Consider the following 16,276-nt stretch of genomic DNA (forward strand, 5'->3'; position numbering starts at 1 on the left):
ATCCTTGGCATAACTCTGGAGACACAGCTGCTGAAGAAGGATTCCCCTGGGTGTGGGAGGGACGACAGGAATAGAACTCTACAAGCTGTTCTTTTGACTTCCCAAATACATTTTCTGGCAAATTCTGGTCATTCTTGGTTTCTCAAACACTTTGTCTTCATACAGTCTTAGACCTCAGGTCCATGCTAGTGCCATATTTCCAAAAGTGGACATGGTCTTCTATGCCACATTTTGTCGTGAAGACTCTCCAGAAACAAAGTATCACCACTGGTTTATGCAATCATCAGTGCTCATAGTGTGCTGAATGGTCATCGACTCTCAACTCTCAGTTGAGTTCTGATCAGGTGGCATCAACATACTTTAGTTTAAAATGTTTGATGAGGGGCCTCCCCAGTGGTGCAGCGGTTGAGCGCTGGGTTGAGAAGCTGCCCGCAGCCTCTGCAGTGCGTGTTCGAGTCCCGGCTGCTCCCCAGCCACCGGAGGAGGGTCCCACATGGCACGCAGACCTCTCCTGCCGCCTGCTGCTCCCCTCAGCAGTGTACTTCGGTCCTTCTGCCTGCTCTGCAACCCGCTCTGGCTATGGTGAATTCTCTCACCTTCCCGTGCTTCTGATTGTACCCAGTGCTTGTATTAAAAAATAAAAAAAAGCACATTAAAAAAAAAAAGTTTGATGAGGAAAATCTAGGCAACTTCAAGAAATATTTTTGGAATATTGGAAATGGCGTTGGGTGCTTGGAGTGGATTAGATGTTCCTCCATGTTCTCTCATAAAGTTCAATCCCAGTAGATTAGACGTGTCTGATGAGATCCTTTGTTCAGAATGACATTTTTATACAATGCACAAAGGACAGGCCAGAGCCAGGACAGAGAGGAAGGGACAGAGTGGGTGGGCATCTCATGTGGCCTGGCAGAGACAAAAGCTGTGACCAGAGAGCAGAATGCTGCTGAGGGAGGAGTTCACATGAGGAAACAGACCTGTACTTGGAGCGACAAAAACATCAGAGCCAGAGGGGAGGGGGACCTCCTGGCTCCTCTGATCCAAATCACAAGAACATTTTGGATATAAATAAATCCAAATATAAATAAATAGCCTTAGGAGACAAAAACAATAGTTTATTTAGTGTAATGGTTTCCCATTGATACTGTAACAAATTACCATAAATTTACTGACTTTAACAGGACAAATACAGTTTCTTAGAGCTCTGGAAGCCAAAATTTGAAATCAGTTTCAGCGGGATAAAGCCAAGGTGGTGACAGGGTTGGTTCCTTCCTATGAATTGGAGGGAAAATCCATTTCCTTGCTTTGTTCAGTTTCTAGTGGTCACCTGTGTTCCTAGGCTTGAGGTCCCTTCCTCTGTCTTCAAAGTTCTTCACTCCAATTGCTCCTTCTGTCACCACATCATCTTCTCTGTCTCCTCCTACATCCTTCTAATAAAGAATATTGTGATCATGCCAGACACACTGCACAATCCCAGATAGTCTTCCCATCTCAAGATCTTTAATTTAATCACAGGAAAGCCCCATTTGCTAGCATTCACACACTTTAGAGATCAGGACATGGGTATATTTGGCAGCAGGGAGGCATTATTCAGTCCACTATAATTACCATAATTTAGGTTTCACAGCTAGAACCTCAGAGGTGATCATTTGTTCAGGGGGGAAAATAGAAATAAGTCATTTTTAAGGTTTAAAAGTTAATGAAAAGTCACCACAGCCAGGATATTGCTTATAGAGAAGACACTTTGAGCATCAACTTGGTTAGGGCACTGGCTTCCCCCAGGGAGCCTTAGCAATGAACCAGACTTGGTTACCCCATGGAAGAAGCTGTCCTGGGGTGGGGTTTAGGGCAGAGTCTCATATATGCTCAGTGACAACAACAGATGCTCATTCTATTCTTTTTTTCCAGCAAACATTTGCTGAGAGCCTACTCTTTGCCAGACTCTCCCCCAAGTTGGGGATTAAGACATGGGAGACATGTACTCATGGTCTATTTCAGGAGATCAGTAGATGGTTCAAGCCAGGCAGCACAAGAGGGGTACATATAAAATGTGTAGGGGCACTGAGCAGGAGAGTCATTGCCCTTTCAAATGACAGGGAGCCCAGATAAACACCTAACTTTTATCCTGCTCTGAGAGTAATGTGGGAGGATATGCCTTTTTTCTCTCTAGTAAAGCAGAGAATACTGTGCAGGGAAAATCAGAAGGGAGATTGGGATTGTAGAGGAAAACTACTAAGAAATTGACAGGAAAAGGTGAGATGCCTCTGGATTAGAAAGCCAAAAATAAAGACTGGTGATTGGATCAAGGGAAAAAACGAAGTCTGTTTCTTCATTCATGCACACATGAATGAAATAAATATCTACCGAGCATCTAACAATTGCCAGACACTGTTGCAAGCCTGGAATATGGTGGGAGTTCATAGACAAAATAATTCCCACCCTTATGAACTTAATGTTCTGCTGGGAAAAGATAGTAAACAGGTAAATAGTATGTCATCTGGTAATAGGTATTATGGAGATAAATTAAGTAAGGAAGAAGTTTGATAGAAAGGATTGTTCCTCTCATTAGCTACATTTATGGAGAATCTTCCATGTGCCAGGCAGTGAGGTGAATGCTGTAGGATGGACCTAAGTTCATTCATTCATTTGTTAAATATTTATTGAATGTTAACATGTGACAATCACTGTGCTAAACCCTGAGGAAACAAGGTCTCTGTCAAAATGGAACTTCCAGACTCATGTGAGAGTCGGTGTAGGGTAAATAAAAAGTATCATGCTTTTCTGCCCTCCCGCCATTAGGATTGATGATGGATCCCTGCGGTCCTGAATGCATGCCTGATGGCGGACACCTGGAGTAGGGTGTAGGCATGCCTAAGTGGGTACACCTGGGCTGAGAGACTGGGCTTATAAGGGCAGTGTCACGGGGATGCCAGCAGAACCACGAGCAGAGTGAAAGAGACGCAGAGACCACCAGAGAACGCCAGGGAGCCCAGAAAGAGTGAAGACTTGCTGGAGGGTGGAGGACTGCCAGCCTCCCAGCCCCCCGGCCCCCCTGCCTGCTGTGTACCCAGTAAAATCCCAATAAAAGCCTGAAAAGCCACTGAGGGCTCCAGGACTCCCTCCTCCTTCACCCCATCTGCTCGGGTCATAGAAAACCTGCACTGTACAGTTCCTGCTGCTACAGTCATTCATTTAGCAATTAAATATTCGGAATGCATAATTACTAACTGAAGAAAAACTCTGAATAGGATGTAACATGTACACATATTTAAATTGGGAGATCAGAACAGGCAGTATGGTAGTGCCACAGGGATTGGGCAACTAGATCAGCATAAAAAACAGCCAGAACCAGATTTGAACATATAGGGAAACTCATAGATGGTAGGGGGGACATTGCAGGTTAGTGGCCAATAAAAGTTACCTATACAGAAAAAAATTTAATTGGATTCTTCCCTCATATTTACACATAAATCAGTTCCAAATGGTTGAGAAATTTCAGTATGAAAGGAAAACTTTAAATCTTGTCAGAGAAAATATAGACTCTATTAGGAATAGACAAATTTCAAAAAGCACTAAACATATAAGCAAAATGAAGGCTTACACATTGATCTAAATGAAAGACAGAGAAAGATAATTTAAAAGGGAAATAGTTGTTAAGCTGGAAGGAAACATATTTATCTCATAAAACTTTAAAACTGGCATGTAAACGGTCTTGAAAAAATATATATACGTAAGATTCCTAAAATCAGTAAGAAAAAGACAACTCAGTGAAACAATGGGAACAAATCTGAGCAGATTCCCCCCCCCCCAGAAAAAAAGAAACTCCATGAGAAATAAACATATTAAAGATGTTCAACCTCCTCAGCAATGAGGTAATGAAACTAGGTTCAGGGCCTCCCTTGTGGCGCAAGCTGTTGAACGCCGGTTGAGCACCGCACTGTGAAGCTGTCCATAGCCTCTGCGGCGCTGGTTCCATGCTGGCCGGCTGGCGAGGGTCCCACGTGGCGCAGCAGACCTCTCCTGTCTCACCTGCTGCTCCCCTCAGCAGTGTATTTCACTCAGTCTGCCTGTTCTGTTCCCCGCTCTGTCTCTGGTGAATCCTCTCACTCCCCACACCTCTGGCCCATACCCCAGTTCTTGTATGCATAAATAAATCTTCAAAAAAACAAAAAGAAACTAGGCTCACAAGCCATCACTTTATACTTGCTATGTTACAGGGCAGAAACAGGGGCACCCCAGACCCCACAAACCTACCTACTCTAAATAGGTTCTGCCATCCCCCACACCAACACAAAACATACGAGACTTTAATTGAATACAATTAAGAAACAAAACAGGAAAGGCAAAGAATCTAGTTAATAAATCAAGCACCCGGAGTTACCCATCCCCTCGTGGGTAAAAGTCCACCCAAGTAGGATTGGCCCAGAGCAAGACCCCAGAGCCTGCCACAAGTCTAAAGCATCTTCCAGTGGGGACCCACAGAAAAGGATCAGAAACAACCAGACAAGTCTGGAGAGAAGAGAGCAAAATCAAAATCAAGACAAAAACCGCCATTGTCATCTCCCCACGGGTCTCTCACCCACATCTGTGTCACCCAGTCCACGACCAAAAGGCAAGCGCAGTTTCCTCACGGGTCTCTTGGCTCCCTGTGCCTCCCCCAGGGCTCCTTCTGGCTCCATCCTGCTTCCTTCCTTAGTCTCCTCTGCAGCTTCTTCTCTCCCTGCTCAGCTCCACCCTCCCTTGGGTGGGGCAGGAAACCTGGAACCTCCCCCTTCCCTGGGGACCACCCTGTTACATACAGCTAGACTCAAAAATTGAAATGTCTGACAATAATATCCCGGCACCAGCAGATCTTAGACGCTGAGCAAGTTTGGTTGGCTGGGACGTTGTTTCTTCACTTCTGTCTCACTCTCGCCCAGGAGACTGGGATTCATCTTCACCGCTGACTGTAGACCTGATGGGTAGAGAGGGTTGGGTGAGGGATGGTACCAAGTTCTGAATGCATGATAAAGAACACCCAGAACCGTCTAGGCCCGCCATTTTGCCTCCTCTTCTCTAATGCTTTGACTTTTCTTTCTCTCCCAGTGATGAATGAACTAAGGAATGAAAGAATGGACACTCTGAATATCTTCTTTAACTCGACTTCCCGTTCCCCCAGACTCCCTTCCCCTTCACCCCCAACCCCTCCACACACCCCGGCCATGGACCAGGCTCTCTGAATTACCCTAAATTCCCATCACCCCAGCCTCGCCCCAACATAAGCAGGAGAGGGGTTCTCTGCCGTGGTCCTTCCGAGTGTGTGGGGAGAGGACCCGGATGGAGAAGGGGCCACGGAAGAAATAGGGGGTGATTCACCAGGACGAGGAAGCCCCCAGCTCCGCGTAGCGTCCCGGCAGCCCGGGGGACCCGGGATCCCCGACGCCGGGGTCGGGGCAGGAGCCTAGTCTGTCCTCGAGAAAGACCCTCCGCCCCGGGGCCTCGCGCTCAGCCGCTGGGGTCCCGCCGCGCGTTTCCGGGCGCCGCCCCCGCGGATCTGCGAGGCTGCGGGGTGGGCCGGGCCGGGCGGGGCGGAGCTGCGGGGCGCGCCCTCGAGGCGGCGGGCCCGCGGGGAGGGGGAGACGCGCACCCGCCGCCCGGCCGGCCGCTCTGGGACGACATGTTCGGCGTTTCCTTCCGGGTAGGACCGCGCCGGCGGGACGGCCTGGGGCCGAGAAGCCTGAGCCGGGTGGCGGGGATGTTTGACGGGGCCCTCGGGAGTCGGAATGGGGGGCGAGGGTGAGGATTGGGGGTCGGCTGGCAGGGAGCGGGCAGCCAGGCGCCCGGAGCAGAGGCGAGTGAGTGCCCACCTTTCCTGCTGGGGGCCGGGTCGCTCTGGGAGTTGGGGTGGAGGCGGGAGGCTCTGAAGCCATGGCTGTCCCGCTACTTTTTCTGGGGTGCTGCCCAGCTTCTTCTGGGGCTGTGGGGTGGGGAGGCTACAGCCGCGCCTGAGCGCTGACCTGCGAGGGAGAGCAGCACCTGAGGCCCCTGCTCACCTTGTCCCACAGGACCCGTCCCTGCTCCTGGCCATCACCATCCTTGGGGTCACAGTGCTCCTCCTGGCCCTGAAGACCATGAACTCAAGGAGACAGCTTGTCACCCTGCAAAACCCTGAAACCAAATACCCGCTGCCCTTGATTGAGAAAGAGGTAATGGGTTCGCCCACCGCTCCCTTGTGAGTGGTGCAAGCAGAGGACAGGAGAGGTGGGACATGTGCTGGCTGGGAAGACAGGACCTTGGGGCAGGCATCTCAGAGCCTCGGGTTTGCTCCCCACCAGCGTTGTGGGTGTATGTGTGCTGGGAGAGCACCAGATTCCCTGGCATCCCAGCTGCCCAGCAAGGTTTCTAGAAAGCTGACGGTCTGTGGCTGTTTTCTGTTTTATTAGCAAATCAGCCACAACACCCGGAGGTTCCGCTTTGGCCTGCCCTCGCCAGACCATGTCCTAGGGCTTCCTGTCGGTAAGCGGGGCTTGGCATCATCACTGGGACTGGGGCCTTGTACAGCTGTGCGTTCTGCTTGGTCACAAACACAGCTGAGGTATGAAGGTGGTCCTGAGGGCTTCCAGAGCCGTGAGAGCCCAGGGCTATCATCCTTTCTCATTGTTCAATTTGGGCTGACACAAAAACGGTATCTCAGTGAACATTGAAAAGAAGTGAATTTAGAGTCAGAGGTCTGAAGTCAGCACAGGCTACTTGCTGAACAATCTCAGGCAAGTCCCTCAACTTCTCTGCGATTGTCTCTGAAATGGGGTTTAGTTCTGCCTGAAACTTGGGTTGTCTTGAGGATAAAGTGATTAATGAATGCAGGGATTGCAGACCTACAAAGAGTATCAGCCATAGCAGTCCTGGAATTCTCAGTTACCCTGTTTCTGTAACACCACCTGACAGTTGTTCAGTCTGAAGTGGAAAACCTCTGCTAAGCCCAAACTTAGGGATCCAGAGCTTTGTACAAGCTGTTTGTTTGGCCCTCCTCCCATGACCCCTGTGGCGCTCTGCACCCCAAATCTCTGTCCTTTATGGGAATCCTGGGACCCGTTACACTGCCCTTGCTCAGACCTAACATTTCATGCCTTTTCTGTAGGTAACTACGTCCGTCTCTTGGCCACAATTAATGATACTTTGGTCATCAGGGCTTACACACCTGTGTCCAGTGATAATGACCGAGGTTTTGTGGACTTAATTATAAAGGTACATAATCCCTACCATGCTTAGCTACCTGACCCACACCAGCCTGACATGGCTTTCTGGCAGCATGACTTCACTGTTAATCTGCTGGGGTTGCCAGAGGCTGCTGACAGCAGCTGTGAGTGTAGAGGATTTTCTCCATGTGGTTTCCAGCAGCAGATGCATTTTTGAGTTGTGTGCACCATCAGGTCTGATGGTGTAGAAATCAAGCTGCCTTGTTTTTCAGATCTACTTCAAAAATGTACACCCCAAATATCCAGAAGGGGGGAAGATGTCTCAGTACTTGGACAACATGAAAATTGGGGACACCATCCTTTTTCAAGGGCCAGTTGGGCGCCTGTTATATCATGAACCAGGTATTGGGGGGTTCATAGTGGGCCTCCACGAGGAGGAAGATTTCTGCAGTAGTCCCATTGCTCTAGAAAACGCCAAGGATTTGAGTTACATGGACTTATCCTTAAAGTGCTCATACATTCATACACACATCCAGTTCCAAAGATTTGGGGAATGATTTGGTTCTTCTTTATCTTTGTATCTCCATCACAATGTCTGACACTTAAAAGGTGCCCCTATGCTGAAGAATGGATGTATGGGTGCAGCTCCCACTCATTGATGAATTTACTCTTTCACTGTGGTGGGTGAAAGTGAGCTGTGAGGCTCTGTATTAGCTTCTGTGTCTTCCTTTTTCTTCAAGAAAATGTCCAGAGATTTCCTGAGGAGGTACAGGCTCAATTCCCACTTTGTGCAACATGGCTGGCCCAGGAAGCCATCCTAGCCTGCTCTGTGTCTTAAAAAGGCATAACCTCATCCTCAGATTGACTGGCCTCCTGAGGCCTCTAGGGAAAGTTGGGTATCTTCCACAGGCTCTCAGACAAAACCTGCAGAAGCCACAAGTACCCTCTGTTTCAGGGAAGTTGTCAATCAAGCCAAACAAAATGAGTCAGCCGGAAATCAAATTGGTCAAACACTTGGGAATGATCGCCGGGGGCACAGGTAAGAGGGATAAGGTGTGCCCGGAGACCTTTTTGACTTTAGAGGCATTTGCTCCCAGAAGGGCTAATGTGAGCTTCCTCCCCTGACTGTTTTAGATGGGAATACAGGTCAGTGATGGGCCTTAAAGCCAACCCTATTCTCCCTGTTCCCCCTGACCAATATGGTAGCTACGCCAGGAGCCACTGAAAGCCTCTAAAGTCAGGCTGGGGTACAGAGAAGAGTCCGTCCAGGCTGGGCAGACCTATACATGGCCCCCCAAGGGCTCCTAGATTTACTTCAAACCTGACTCCCCCCAATTAAACACCTAAACAAAGGGAACAAACATGTAAGAACACCTGCAATGAGCCTGGAACCATAATCAGCACTTTTTGAAAAACTATCTTTGTCATTAATTCCGCTTTGTAATAAGGACCCTGCAGAGCTCAGACTTGTCCTTGACTCCCTGGTCACACTTTAGTTAGTGAGGGAACTGTGTGTGCAACACGTTCCAGTTCCACAACCAATTCTTTCATCTTGCCATATGAAGGGTTTTTGATTTATTGTTGCATTAGGAGGGAAAAACAAAATGAAGGGCAGTTTCCCACTTTCATTTTGGGGTACAGAAGTAAGAAAGTAGTCAGGGCCAAGGGGCGCTGTTAAGCTATTCCAGACCAGGGACAGTGGGCATCGGAGGAGCCAGCCCATGCTAACTGCTGATTGTGTTCCAGGCATCACACCTATGCTGCAGCTCATTCGCCACATCACCAGGAACCCCCGTGATAGCACTAAGATGTCCCTCATCTTTGCTAACCAGGTCAGTGCTGCAGAGCCATCCTGAGGCTGATGGAATGCATCTGAGTAGCTCTGCATTCAGGCTTCCCTGGCTGAGCTGGCTGCTGGGGGCCTGTGGCTGTGGGAGGCTGAGGGCTCAGCTGGGTTGCTGGTGGCCAGAGACTTGAGTCCAGGTCTGTGTCCCCACTTTTTTTTGAAACTTACGCACCAAGCTTAACACACAGTTCTATGTTTTCCTAAGTATAAAATCATAGAATAGCAGCCCTCAGTGGAAATCTCAGAAAGTACAGAAGCATATAAATATTTGAGTTATGTTTGACTTATGCTTTGTCTGTTTTCTATACATGCTGTATATTTACATTTACCTATATTTTGTTGTGTGTTTTCACTCAACATTACCACATAGGCATTTCCTTCTCATTAAAACATCTTATAAATCCTTCTCATTAAAACTGTTTTCATCATTGTCTATATCAAGTTGCACCATAATCTACTAAATCTTAAATGCACATATTTTAGTTTTCACAGTTATAAATGATAAAGTGATGAAAAACTGCAGAGGCTTGCTCACTTTCAGATCATTTTCTTAAATAGAATCCCAGAAGTGGAATTAAGAATCATGACGTGTTTTGAAATCCAGGTCTTCTCTGTAGTATCTTTCAGCCTGTAACACATTTCTTCTGGATTGGCACCTTTCTCCAAATGAGTTTCCAGTGTTTATTTTCCTCTCCTTTAGCTCCCCACAGCTGTCAGTGTTATGTCACCTTCCCTGCAGGAGATCCTGGGCCTGCATTGAGCTCTTCCAGTGGGCTTATGGGGCTGGGGCGGCTGTGAGAGTGAATCACCTCTGAGTGAATCACCTGCTGTGCACAGTCCTGACCTGCCAGTGGAGGGCAGTTGCCATAGCTCTGAGGGAGTCTCCCTAGTCCTTCCCTAGGAAAGAGAGAGTGTTGTGGAGAAGTGGCTGAGGAACTTTCTCTTTGACCCTGAGTCTTCAGCAACAGCACTAAAGTGAGGGCCTCCCCTGGTGGCACAGTGGTTGAGCGCAAGCTGCCCGCAGCCTCTGCAGCACCAGTAGATCCCCGGCCCCCAGCAAGGATCCCACATGGTGCACAGACCTCTCCTGCCGCCCGCTGCTCCCCTCAGCAGTGTGCTTCGGTCCTTCTGCCTGTTCTGCTCCCCGCTCTGGCTCTGGTGAATTCTCTAACCCTCCTGCGCTTCTGACTGTACCCAGTGCTTGTATAACTAAATAACTAACTAACTAACTAAATAAATAAATAAATAAATAAATATATTTTTTTTTTAAAAAAGAGAATTAAAGTGAGAGCTGTGGTGAGAGCCTTGGTGGCTTGGCCAGAAATGTCCTGACCCTGGTGCTCAGTCTGGGGAGTAGCACACCCCTGGAGGGGCTCTGCTCCTGTTGCTTCTTTTCTAGACAGAGGAGGATATCTTGGTGAGAAAAGAACTTGAAGAAGTTTCCAGAACTCACCCACACCAGTTCAGACTGTGGTACACCCTGGACAGGCCTCCTGCTGGTATGCACACCATTGCGATGACCCCCCACCCACACTGTGCGTCAGCTCTAGCCCCTGACCCTCCTAAGGGACTAGTCCCTGGGTTGGTTGGTTGGCTTTTAGGCCTGGGCTTGGGACTGAGGCTTTGGCTCTGTTTCCATATTGGAAATGAGGGGCTATGAGAGAGAAGGGATTTGGGGTGACCTGCTTATAAGGAAAGTCAAGGGCAAGTGTCTGATATCTCCAGAGCACTCCATACCACACTGAACATCCGGAGGGGCAGGGATACTGAGAGTCTGGGTTACCCTAAACACACGCCACACACTATACAGGGCATCCCTGTAGAGCCCTCTGACACACTGCATCTGTACAGCCACTGGCCTCTTCACCCCCCACCTCACCTGAACAGCAGACCTCCTGTACTGGACCCCAGCCAGCATCCAGCCACCCTGTGCACACCTACCCTAGGAGCTCACCATCCCCTTATGCTGCCTCTTCCCCTGAGGTGCTTAGCTGCCTTGTCACATAGCCCACTGCCCAGCAGAGGGCGCTGCTGGCCAAGCCACTCCCAAGCCTCAAGGCACAGAGTACTGCTGCAGCAACTGCCTTAATCCACACATCTCAGGAACCCCCACCTTGCTGTCAACTTCTCCACTTCACCAGGGCTTACAGCCAGCAGGCAACAACCAGGGTCATCACACTCCCAACAGTGAGCCTGTGATCGGGGATAAATACTAAAGGGTCCTCCACATCCTCTACTTCCTGGCTTTTTGCAGAAAAACAATATTGCAGACATCTCAACCTGCAGAAAGCCTTGCCTCCCTCTCCCTGGCCTTATGGAGGGAGGGCTGGGGGTCAGAGGTCAGGGGCTCTAACTAGTACCCTCACAGTTCTTTTTTCCCTCAGACTGGAGTTACAGCTCTGGTTTCATTACCACCAACATGATCAAGGAGCACCTCCCTCCTCCTGAGAAGTCCACACTCATCCTGGTGTGCGGCCCGCCACCCATGATCCACACCGCCGCCCACCCGAGCCTGCAGAACCTGGGCTATACCAAGGACATGATTTTCACCTATTAACACTCCTCCTGCTTCCAGCAAATTTGCTTGGCCCCCTTCATCTGTTCCAAAGTGAGTTCAACTTGACCGTTAAACTGGAAGTGTGTTCAAAAGTGCCATGTAAGGCACCCTCGGGTTGCCGGCAGGCCTCTATTTTGTGTGTGAACCTAAGAAGAAGAGTTTGAGAAGTTGGAGACAAAGTGGCTTCCAAGGCCCCTTGGTTTGAGGAGGCTTGGAGGAAACCATTTCATGTCTTTTTCCCCATAGTTTAATGAAATAAACCAGTACAAAGCAGATAACCCATGAGGTGTGGCTCTGTGGGGAACCCACGAGGCAGATAGAAGGCCTTAGCCTGCCCTACATATGAGTTGGCTTGTGTGTGTCCAGTCAGAAGTGGCAGAAGTGCCAAGGAAGAATTCCAGAAGAATCTTTGCAGTGCCATGTCAGCTCCCAGTAATCCCCAGACATAGTGGGAGACTCAGAGACTCTCCATGTACACCCTTCTCTTGGGGGAGGCCCTTCAAATGGGAATATTTTTAAAAACACATCAGGGCAGTAAATCCACAGGGTAGGTGGATCCCAGCAATCCTACACAAGAACAAATGAAGGCAAAAAACACTTATTTTAAGCATCCTTTAAATGCCATGGCCAGCTCTGGTGTCTCAGGGTAAGAGTGACTACATACAGCAACTTCGGAACTTGGGAACAAACTTAGATCCAGAGGCTCCTCCTTAAATCCTTTACATCACTGAGCCCAAAGGACCCAAGTGACCACTGATGCTGTCCGTGGCCCGGAGGGTGTGCCGCTGCGTGGGTGTGAGCCGGCAGACCAGCTTCTGCGCTTCAAGTGCTCTGTTTCTCATAAAAAGCCAGAGATTCTCTGGGGAGTCTATTCTTATCACAGATGAGGAACAGGCTCAGATGGAAGTTGTACCCAGTCGTTCAGCCAAATAGATGGTAGAGCTGGGCTTCTGGCCTTGGTCTGTTTAATTCCAAGATGTATTAAAAACGGGTACAATAGCAGCCTTGTAGGACTCGAGTTCTTAGTAGTGGACACTGCTCAGCTGTGTGTATATGTGAGGGAGGAGAGAGAGGAGCTGGGCTCCAGGACAGTGAACATGGCTCAGTTCTAGAGTGCGCAAGTGCAACTGTGGAGTACCCACAGGGTGGCCTGACGGTGGTCTCACAGAGGGCCACTGAGGGGGGCGTAGGGGAGGCAGCACATGCACATCCACACACAAAGGGCGTCCTCTGAATGCCTTCCTCACAGGAAGGCACTCGCTGGGCACTACCCTGAATAAGCTCCCACCGATATGTTTCTTAAATGCAAATCTTACAGTGCTTGTCCCCTGCTTTAAAACCCACTGCTCTGGGCCTCCCTGGTGGCGGTGGCGCAGCAGGTTGAGTGCCATGCTGTGAAGCTGTCTGCAGCCTCAGCAGAGCAGGTTCAATTCCTGGCTGGCCAGGGAGAAACCCATGTGGTGTGGCAGACCTCTCCTGCCTCGCCTGCTGCTCCCCTCAGCACTGTCTTCGGTCCGTCTGCCCGTTCTGCTGCCCGCTCTCTCTGGTGAGTTCTCTCACCCTCCCGTGCCTCTGACCTGTACCCCAGTTCTTATATAAATAAATCTTTAAGAAAAACAACAAAAACCCCACTGCTCTCACTAGCCCCCACCCGGCCACCCTGTCTCCAGGATAAATTCCAGAGACCTTTCTTGATTTGGATCCCCAGATTTTCCTTCCCTGGGCTGCCTTCTCTGGCCCCATTCTCTGCCCCAGTGGTTCCTCTCTGGAGGCGATTTTGCCCCTTAGGGAACACCTGAACGGACCTGAGACATTTTTGGTTGTTACCAGAGGAGGAGCGCTACTGGGGTCCAGAGGGCAGAGGCGGGGGACACTGCTCGGCACCCCACAGCACAGAGCACAGCCCTTCACGGTGACTGTTCGGTCTCAGAAGACAACAGTGCGGGGGGGTGGGGGGGTGGAGGTGGGGGAGGGAGGCAGGGAAACTGCTCTTGTCTGACCAACTTTGACACTTCTTGGGATGTGTGGGGCTGCTCAAGTCCATCTGCCTGGCATAACCAATTCAGTTCTCAGAATTAAGTATCACCTGTGAGTTTTTTCAGTTCCTGCCCATAGCCCGCCACTGTAAACAACCACTTGCTCCTTTGGGCTGTGGAGATTTCTACTGGAGCATCTGTAACGCTGAGCACACTCTTTTTTGGGGGAGATCTGTCCTCCCCCACTGGACTGTCTGCACCCTCCGCCCAGGGGCTTGCTGTGTCTCTAGCTCTCCTTTGCCCAGCACGGAAGGCACTTACCATGAACACATCAAGGAGCCGGTGGACGGGCTTAGGGGTATGGATCTCCTGAGCAGTGTGGAGACCAGGATAGGGTCTGCTGCTCTCTGTATAGGCAGCAGCCCACAGCAGGCACTTGGAGTTTGGTGAGGGAAAAAGCAATGTCACTTCAGGGTGAGCTGGGCAGTGCTCGTGCTCAAGGGCAGGCAGCACTGTGGGACCCAGGACCTTCAACCCAGATCCCAGCCCTCTAAGTTGGGCCCAACAGGCAGGATTTGGCCTTGTGAAGGGGATTAGGAGAAAAATACCCAAATAGGGGAAAGGCTAGGCCTGGCTATAGGGCAGGTTCATGAAAGCTGGATATTGAAAAGGAACTTGCATGTAAACGATGGCATAAAGATTTGAACTCCAATCTGGTGATTTTGGAACTAAGGAGTTCTTAGCAGAAGGGTCAATATGGTTAAAATAGTGTTTTAGGACAGTCGTGCTGGGGCTGGGGTAGCAAATATATGGAGGGAAACAACCGGAAAGGCGAGGGACATGGTAGACCAACTGAGGAAATGCAATGAGAGGTGAGGCCTGAACCAGAGCCTCAGGAAAGGAGAGGAAGGGGCAGGTACTAAGGGGGAAGGCTGATGGGGAGGGCGAATGTATGGCTGGAGTTTGGGGGTGCCTCTTCCAGGAGGGGAGAGAACAAGCTTGCTGGGAAGACAAGAGTTGGCGTGGAAATGTTGATTTGTGGTGTCCACTGGGGGGCGCTATTTGATCAGCCAATTGAGCTGAAGCTGCCGCGTGAACAATTTGGAGACTGCTCAGGGTGTGGGCTCTGGTGAAGGCGAAGCCGCATGGGTGCTGGAGAGCCTGTGCTCAGGGGCTGGGTGTCCAGGTGAAAACATTGACCCCAATGTTTTCACATTGACCCCAATGTTTTCACCCGAAATACCCTCACCCTGGCTAGTCCTGTGAATGGAAATGCAAAAGGAGGCCAGGAAGGGGCTCCCTATTATCATGTCCCCCAGCTCTTCACCAAAGAACACTCAGAACAGTTTTCAGAACTTTTTTCCCACAGAGCATTTATGAATGCAGAGCCCTTCTCCTTTGGTGTAAGATTCTTCCAGCTGTCCCCAGGAATAGCCTGAGCCATCAGGTTGTGCTGGTATCTCATTTGTCCCCCCACAAAAGTGCTCTGATGTCCACGTATAAAAGTACAAAAGGTATAAAAGGTGCAGTGAAGAGCATGGCCTGGTGGAAACGCAGGGACGCTGGGGCCACCTCCTGGATGTCTGTCCCACAACTCTGCTCCACTCCTTTTGGCGCCCATGTTGGAGATGCCCCGCCAGCCTCCGCGGCTGGACTTCATGGGAGGCTGTGTGCCAGCTCCCCACTGAAGCAGACACTCGGGGGCGCCACACACACCTCTCTGGGCTCTCAGCCATGAAGAAGTTCACCTCCAGTCCTCAGAGTTGGGAGCGGCCAGGCAAGAGTTGTTCAGCAGCTGGTCCTGGCTCAGCATTGTCTGAAAGGACAGCCGAGGGGGCAGCTGAACAGGGCTCTAGTCAAGACTGTCCTGCAGCGGCTGCACAGGAGGCAGCGGGCACTAGGGCTGGTTCTGGCTGACACTGGTGCCCTGTGAGTATTTGGTGTCTCAGGACCCCATGTACGAGGTTGGAATAAAGAGCACTATCAAGATAAAAATAAGTTGCTTGTACCTTAGAGCTTGAAGTTGATATTCAAGGACACTAAAGGCCTATTATAGCTGATAAAGTAAGATTGAATGGATTCATTTCAATGTGTGAGACAAAAAAAAATGAAAATTGAATGAAAGTGATCTTGTTTGGATTCAGGGAGACTTGTGCTTGGATATACAGCCATCTTCCTGTGCCCCAGTAAGTCAACAAGCAAAGGACAATGACATGGGGCCTTTCTATGGGCAGACACTATAGCCAGTGAGCCCAGGAGCAAAAAGGAACAAGGCCTCACTTTCCCTGCCAGCTCTGGTGAGCAGTGAGTCTTGCAGGGATATAAGCTCTGCTCTGCAGACACTGAGCAAGCCTCAGGAAGAATGGCTGGCCTGAGACCCCCTGCTAGGAAGAGGCAGAACTAGGACTTGAATCAGACCAGCCTCACTCCAGGGCAGCCCCTCCTTTCCCTGCCTCCCATGGAGACCAAGCTGTCCTCCTCCCTCTGCCTCCCCCACCCTCCCGAGATCAATTTGTCCTCACTGGATGTGTCAGGATGCACTTGCATGCCTATGACAGCCACGGAATCGGGGCATAATGGGAAATACATATGTCTCATGGGCAGAATAGGGTCCACTGGGCCAGAATGAGGCCTGGGTTTTGCGCTAAATAGGCAGGTGACCCAGAGCTGTGGGCATCTGGGTCTCCTCACCAGCTCCTAGACTGGGAAGAGCATCTGAGACCCA

At 50.1% G+C, this 16,276-nt stretch overlaps 2 protein-coding genes and 1 long non-coding RNA gene across 13 annotated transcripts in view; 1 reads left to right on the top strand and 2 right to left on the bottom strand.

Annotated features, from left to right (window-relative positions):
• Positions 1 to 1,103: 1,103 nt before the first annotated feature.
• On the bottom strand, positions 1,104 to 5,432 carry LOC119254596 (uncharacterized). 2 transcript variants are annotated; one of them, XR_008553492.1, is made up of 3 exons: positions 5,353 to 5,432; positions 4,797 to 4,951; positions 1,104 to 1,427 (listed from the first exon to the last, which is right to left on the bottom strand). It is a non-coding gene; the product is annotated as an uncharacterized LOC119254596 (long non-coding RNA). The 2 variants fall into 2 exon arrangements; XR_005127314.2 differs by lacking the exon at positions 5,353 to 5,432 and adding an exon at positions 5,222 to 5,328.
• Positions 5,433 to 5,614: 182 nt separating this feature from the next.
• On the top strand, positions 5,615 to 11,874 carry LOC119255524 (NADH-cytochrome b5 reductase 2). Of its 3 annotated transcripts, none has more exons than XM_037522749.2 (9): positions 5,615 to 5,674; positions 6,042 to 6,182; positions 6,420 to 6,492; positions 7,115 to 7,221; positions 7,445 to 7,574; positions 8,128 to 8,211; positions 8,919 to 9,004; positions 10,418 to 10,517; positions 11,403 to 11,874. In XM_037522749.2, the coding sequence occupies exons 1-9, from the start codon at positions 5,654 to 5,656 to the stop codon at positions 11,573 to 11,575; spliced, it is 915 nt and encodes a 304-aa protein (XP_037378646.1). In that variant the 5' UTR covers positions 5,615 to 5,653; the 3' UTR covers positions 11,576 to 11,874. The 3 variants fall into 3 exon arrangements, with proteins under 3 accessions (XP_037378646.1, XP_037378649.1, XP_037378648.1); XM_037522752.2 differs by lacking the exon at positions 5,615 to 5,674 and adding an exon at positions 5,752 to 5,772; XM_037522751.2 differs by lacking the exon at positions 5,615 to 5,674 and adding an exon at positions 5,796 to 5,831.
• A 2,595-nt stretch (positions 11,875 to 14,469) lies between these two features.
• LOC119255525 (liprin-beta-2) overlaps positions 14,470 to 16,276 on the bottom strand; it is a 136,189-nt gene continuing 134,382 nt past the window's right edge. For 4 of the 8 annotated variants that reach the window (XM_054699403.1, XM_037522757.2, XM_054699404.1 and 1 more), the window contains one exon: positions 14,471 to 15,367. In XM_054699403.1, the coding sequence (XP_054555378.1) occupies positions 15,296 to 15,367 (72 nt within the window). In that variant the 3' untranslated portion in view covers positions 14,471 to 15,295. Of the gene's footprint in view, positions 15,368 to 16,276 lie in introns of all 8 variants that reach the window. The other 4 variants (XM_037522753.2, XM_037522756.2, XM_037522754.2 and 1 more) reach the window with 2 other exon arrangements.

The sequence above is a fragment of the Talpa occidentalis genome, unplaced genomic scaffold (genome assembly GCF_014898055.3).
Source record: "Talpa occidentalis isolate TD23 unplaced genomic scaffold, MPIMG_talOcc4v2.1 talOcc4.3, whole genome shotgun sequence".
NCBI lineage: Eukaryota > Metazoa > Chordata > Mammalia > Eulipotyphla > Talpidae > Talpa > Talpa occidentalis.

What these genes read in the sequence shown, in the direction of transcription:
- LOC119255524 (XM_037522749.2), top strand. Translation starts at nt 5,654, where the DNA reads ATGTTCGGCGTTTCCTTCCGG. An exon ending in TTGTGGACTTAATTATAAAG is followed by an intron (nt 7,222 to 7,444) that starts GTACATAATCCC and finishes CTTGTTTTTCAG; the next exon opens with ATCTACTTCAAAAATGTACA. An exon ending in CCTGTTATATCATGAACCAG is followed by an intron (nt 7,575 to 8,127) that starts GTATTGGGGGGT and finishes CCTCTGTTTCAG; the next exon opens with GGAAGTTGTCAATCAAGCCA.